Below are 6000 nucleotides of genomic sequence, written 5' to 3'. Positions count from 1 at the left end.
GATGGTTTGTGATAGGTAAGGGGGATCACTAACATTCAGACCAGGTTTTAAGGGGTTTTTGGGCAGGACTGGGATCTTGAGATTCATTATAGCTCTGTTACAGGTTTTTTACTTTGGTTTTGCCTGGTGTGAAATAGTGTTACAGTATTTCTTAAACAAGCCAAAGAAAGAAAAATGGACTGGAGATTAGGCTAACACTTGTGGTTCAGTATGGTGAACAACTTTCAGCAGATTTGGCAAAGGAAAAAGTCAAGGCATTGAGGAAGACCATGGTCTGGCATATGCGAATTCCTCATCCTGAGTAGTTCAAAACAGTCCTTACCTTGGTTTGGACTAGATTCGTCTTGCTTGCCTCCTTTTTGCTTTGGCTGTGGTGGTTCTGTCTCAAATGGATTTTCATCTTGTTCATTTGATTTTTGTGCCTTTTGTTTATTTCTTCTTTTATTTTCTTCTGCTTGCTAATGGTGGGGAGAGAGGGGGAATCTTTCAGTGATCTGAACAGCTTCTCTAATATTTAGTAAAAAAAAAAATTAATAATCCTTTATTCCTTACACTTTGTAACTTCTTTTTAAGTTCCAAGTTAGCTTCCTTGTAGGATTTGGATGTAGCGTTGAGATAATAAATACTCAGACTAAATTTAAAGAAAAATAATATTTCTCGTTAGCTAATCATTTAATTATAAAGACTCTTAAAACATTCATATAGCAACAACTTCATCTGTGCTAAGACAAAATCTGTATCTTTTCCTTATTTATAGTGTCTTATCAGTAGTAGTATTTTGACAAAGAACAACGTGCTTTCTTACAGTATGAAGAAGATACTGTTACTTGAGGAGGGAAAAAAGCTTAAACAAATTATTATGTGCATTAATACTGCACATTCAATCTTATAGTAGTTAAGGAAGATGTTCCATAAAGTTATGCCTCCCTATGAAGTGTGTTCTAAAGAATACTTTACACAAGTTACTTAACTTGTATGACATACCTTAAAAAATGTGTAAATTATATTTATAAAATCTTTTAAACTAATACAATAGGCAAACTGCTAAGTACTGCCAAGAAACCAGACAAAAGCACAGGCTTTCATTTGTGTTTTAAATTGCAGCCTGCTTCTTCTACTAAACAAAAACAAAACTTCACAATGCAATTTGCATTTCTCAATGTATTGTATTATTTTTGTGATAACTCTATGAAATTAGTATTTTTCACCATCCTGATTTAATTAGGAAAATTCTGATATGAAGTCTTTTATTGATGTAAGCAGTAAATAATTAATCTGTATATGTTGTTTTCTCTGCTCTGCCTGATTTTGCCTTGTATTTTCCTTCTTTGTTTTTTCATTTTCTTTGTTTATTTTTAGTATCTTTGCTTTGGACCATTCTAAGAAAGGAACAGTGTTCAAAAAAAATCAGTAGGAGTTGACCATGTTTTTCAAAGGACAGTCTGGATTATTTTTTTTTTCTAGCCAAGGTTTAAAATAGAGTATTATATTAAGTGCATCTTGGGAAAATTTAATCTCAGAATTTCATTTTGTCCATGTAAAATCCTTCTGCAACTTCTATTGTATTTTGTAATCTTCTCTATATTTATTGGCAGTTCTATAATGCGGAGTTAAATCTCAGCTCACGTCTACATAGCATTACCTTTTAGTTCATCAGTATGCTAAATAATCTCATATATGTATAGAGCAGTTTAAAATGTCTTTTTGTAAAGCAGGACTCAATATATTCTCTGAGAAAAACTCTTCTGGGGTAATTATTATTTACCAGATATTGACTTACAAAAAAATCTCTACTATCCCTGTTTCATAAAGTCTCCAGCACCCTGTCTCACACTCCTGTCCCAACAGCATAGAGTACATTGTTTAGAAAGGAAAGGCCAAAGCATTGAAGATCAGACCCACTGAAAGTTACCGAGAAATAACTCTACTTCATGGTGCTCATGTGTCTATTGAACTTGCTAAGGATTTATGATGTGCTGTTCTGCCTGCTGGACAAACTGATCACAGTCACAGCACTTCATATCCCTTGTAGGCTTTTGCATTTTAATAGCTTTGCATCATCATGGCAACAACAACATATTTGAAAAGCAAAAATAAAAACAAAAAGAAAGCCACTGAAGAAAAAAGAAAACTTTGTGCAAAAGCACATTAATTATACCAAATAAAAAGGTCATTTATTCTTCAAGTCCTTCTAACACAGGGCAATCAGCACTGTGTTTAATTAGATATTCAAGCAGTGAAGATTCAGAATGAAAGAAACTTAATAGACCTTAGACTAAGCAAGCTTTGAGTTAATATTCTGTACATACACCATCAGTAATATAAAGGGTAGGATGAGTCCAGGATTAGAGGCATAGCCAAATACTTTCCCAAACCACGATGGGAAGTCATGTTCCAAAGTTTCTGATATGACTTCAAACATTCTAGTCTTCCCACTATTAAGCAGAAAAGTTGACAATATATCACATACAAATAAATATGACAAAGTCAATGCAGTAGTATGAATATATAGATAAATCACATCACATCAAACCTGGGACAATAAGCTATACATTAACATTATTTAAAACTTGACACTCTGAAATGAATATTATTTGAATAGTATTTATGTATTTTAAGAGGGGAAATAGATACCAGTATTTTTATTGTATGCTAATAGATTTTGCCTGCAGTTACCACCAAGATTACTCCTCAAAGTATCACTGCACCAAGTTGTGAACTCCATGCCACTAACTGAAGAGTGAAGTGTAATTTGTGCTCTATGAAGTCCTGGTGAAAAATTCAAATCCTTTTTTTGTATGGTTGATAAGCAAAAAATAGTCTGCTTGTTCAGCACTGTTCAGCCTAATTCTCTCTCTTTGCTGTGTACTAGTGCCATAAAAGTCAGTGTCCATGTTTTCAGAGATTTTTGTTATTGTTACAGCAATCTAATAACCTTCATGAATAATTGTTCTATGGCCAGCTTATCTATAAAGTATTTTCTCCCTGTACCATTAAGTTTTTTCTTGCAGAAGCATTTTAGTAAGTGTTCCAAAAGTCTCTCCTTGGTTCCTTTGCTTTTGGCTGTGCCTCACAACATTGGGTTTGACATTTTTTACCTGAACAAAACCAGCAAAATGGGGTTTTATGTGTATTAAGAATAACTGGTAGTTTTAGTTGGTTAGAGGAATTTTTACCAAATTGCCAGCTGATACCCCAGTCATTGAGGTCTCCTATAATCTTCTTTTAGTTCTTGTAAAGCATTTCTGACAATCAGGCATTTTTCTTAACCCATTGTTCTCAACTTTTACTCTCTTCCCATTAAAGTAAAAGGTTGCAGGTAGAGTTCTTCTTCAGACCAGTTCTTTCTCTCCACTTCCCCCACCCACCCATGGTAAATGAGAAATTCCACCCTGTGCTCTCATTATCTACTCCCCAGTACACACAAAGCTTCTTTTGTTACAGCTTTGCTAATTCTGTCCTGGCTTCCCTACTCCCGAAAGCTCTCTGTTGAGTTGCTTATATAGTATTCACTGATAGATTAGAAAACAAAACAAAACAAAACAGGAAAAAAATGAAAGAATTGAAAATTTCATAATAGTTGAGACACTGAGTTACTAACAGGAAAATATATTTATTTATTTATTTTTTTATATAGAGCCAAGAACTACTAGTATTTATCCACTGGCTGCTCAACACTGGTATTACGTATACCCAGGCTGAATGAACCTTCATTAGTTTCAAGTCCCTCCCCATTAAAAGTTACATTGAAGATTTCACATTTTTTAGGAAGAGCAAAGTATCTCTGCATCTGACAGAGAAAAAGCTGCAGGCGCTCTTCTCTTTCTCATTTTGAACAGTAATCTTACCATTTCAATAATATCCAATTCAATAAATGCAGACACTCAGATCTGACTCCAGATGTCTCCCTCTGTACTTTCTTTGCTATGACAAGTAAAAAAATCTTACTTTGCATCACTTGCTTTGTTACCATTGCTTCTGTAAATTCAAGGAATTTTCTGTCTCATTAGAGTTTTTGGCATGTCATGCAATTCTCTCTCTTAGGCGATGGTGACTATTGCAGGTGGCTAGAAACAATCTCACAAATATTTTACCTTTGGCCAGGTAATGTGGCAAGACTTCTGCTCCTTTACAAAGTGCACTGTGGAATATGCTGCTCTCATTTTACTCACAACAGTAACGTATTATTCAAACCTGCTTTGCTAATACTTTATTCAAAACCAAAGACTAAAGTATTTTAAAATGCTTCATTTCTTATATTGACTGTTGTTGTCTACTCATTATAGTAGTATGTTATGCTACCTGGCAAGTAAAATTATGAAAATCGTTCTGGACTCTCCAGGTAGTGTGCACAGAAGGAGAAAATGTGTAGCTACAAATGTGAAGCTAGCTTGAATGCAAGGCACATGTTTGCACAAGCAAGGCAGCCCTAAGTTTTTAGAAGGGACTAATGAACTTGGAGGTCTTGAAGACTTCAGCAAGACATTCACCTTCACAGTGGTAATACAGATGCATGACATACTGTGTCAGTTGGAGAGAGTCACAGCAGCCAAAGACTGCACCAGCATACATTTAGCACACCACCATACTTTGTGATATGCCCCTCCTACAGGGCATACGTAGACATTTCCTGAAAGCCAACACTCTCAAGCCAGCAGATCAGAGATACACAAGAGGTCACTGCTCTACTTCTTAAGAATAATTACTGGATTAATTACAGCAGTAATGACAATCTTTTACACTACAACTAGCTAAAAGAAAAGATTTTCTGTTCTACACTTCAGCTAAAACTTTCTAAAGAATTACTCAGTTTTCTAGGATTCCAGCTTCAGGAATTATCCACAATGAGTTACGTAACACAATTAAATACTCTGCCTATCAGGTGCTAATACTTATTATAGGTCTTTTTCATTATGGATCATTCACTGTAACGTGAAAAGGTAGTTCATTACTTCAATAACAAAAGATGGATGTAAAATGCAACAAACCTGAAAGGACCACAGTCAAAAGATGGTGGGATGGAGACAATGGTGTACACTGCAGGCAATGTGGAGAGAAAGAGGATGAAAAGCAGCATGGCCATGTAGAAGTTATTGGATCTGGAAGCCTTGAAGACCCTCTCTTGGGGGACATTGCAGCACATTACTGCCCAACACTGCAGGTACATGGAAGTGTGGAGGCGGAATACGTTGATTGCTGGGAGACATGGAGCATAAAAAGATCCCATCCTAGAAAAGAAGCAGAGAAAAAAAAAAAATAACCATTTTGTTGTAGGACTTCCCTCTTCCTAGATATGCCACCCATTCACTATGTCAATGTGCTTTGCAGACATACACACTGTGCACTCAGAAATCAACTTCATAAAACCATCTTTATACTTTTTTACTGGTCTTGTCTCTTCAGTCTTGCTTTAAGAAGAACTGGAGGCATATGGAGACAATTTTCCATATGAACTTTTTGTTTCAAATTTACAAAACCCTCTTTCTCTGCAAATTAAATGGCCACTTGATGAAATGTTATCCACTCTTACTTTGTGCCTTTAGTGCAGGTAGCATCTCACTTGTGTTGTACAAAAAAGGATAGCCCTAAAGCTAGATATTACCAAAATAATATAGTTTATTTGTTATTATTTATCTAATATACTAGCATCATTTTAGGAAGGATATTTTTGCTTAGCTGACATTTATTTTACTTCTGTTACCATGGTTATTTAGTGCTTATTTCAACAAACTATTGATTTGGGGAATATTGGGGTTTTTTTCCTTATTATGTATGGTTTCGTGGTGATGACACTGGACCAGATGGACCATTTTATTTTTGTCATACCTCATTTCTTGTGCCATGCTGACTGAAGAGCAATTACATCCATCTGCCTAGCCAAATGATACAGAATGTAAGAGATCAGGAATCTACTTCTTCCTTAAGCATTATGCAGGTGAGCAGGACTGAGCTTCTTTGCCTCTGAGTGCCTCAGTTTTTCTACTTAAAAAAATAGGAAAT

At 35.3% G+C, this 6000-nt stretch overlaps 1 protein-coding gene across 1 annotated transcript in view; it reads right to left on the bottom strand.

Annotated features, from left to right (window-relative positions):
* Positions 1-441: 441 nt before the first annotated feature.
* Positions 442-6000, bottom strand: part of TMC1 (transmembrane channel-like 1) — a gene marked incomplete at its 5' end in the record, with an annotated part of 28461 nt that continues 22902 nt past the window's right edge. Inside the window, 4 exons of the mRNA XM_010076861.1 lie at positions 442-458; positions 555-631; positions 2310-2435; positions 4989-5228. Of these exons, the coding sequence (XP_010075163.1) occupies positions 442-458; positions 555-631; positions 2310-2435; positions 4989-5228 (460 nt within the window). The remainder of the gene's footprint in view (positions 459-554; positions 632-2309; positions 2436-4988; positions 5229-6000) is intronic.

The sequence above is a fragment of the Pterocles gutturalis genome, unplaced genomic scaffold (genome assembly GCF_000699245.1).
Source record: "Pterocles gutturalis isolate BGI_N339 unplaced genomic scaffold, ASM69924v1 scaffold7223, whole genome shotgun sequence".
NCBI lineage: Eukaryota > Metazoa > Chordata > Aves > Pterocliformes > Pteroclidae > Pterocles > Pterocles gutturalis.
Note: the sequence above shows the minus strand (reverse complement) of the source record. Positions and strands in the feature narration are given on the sequence as shown.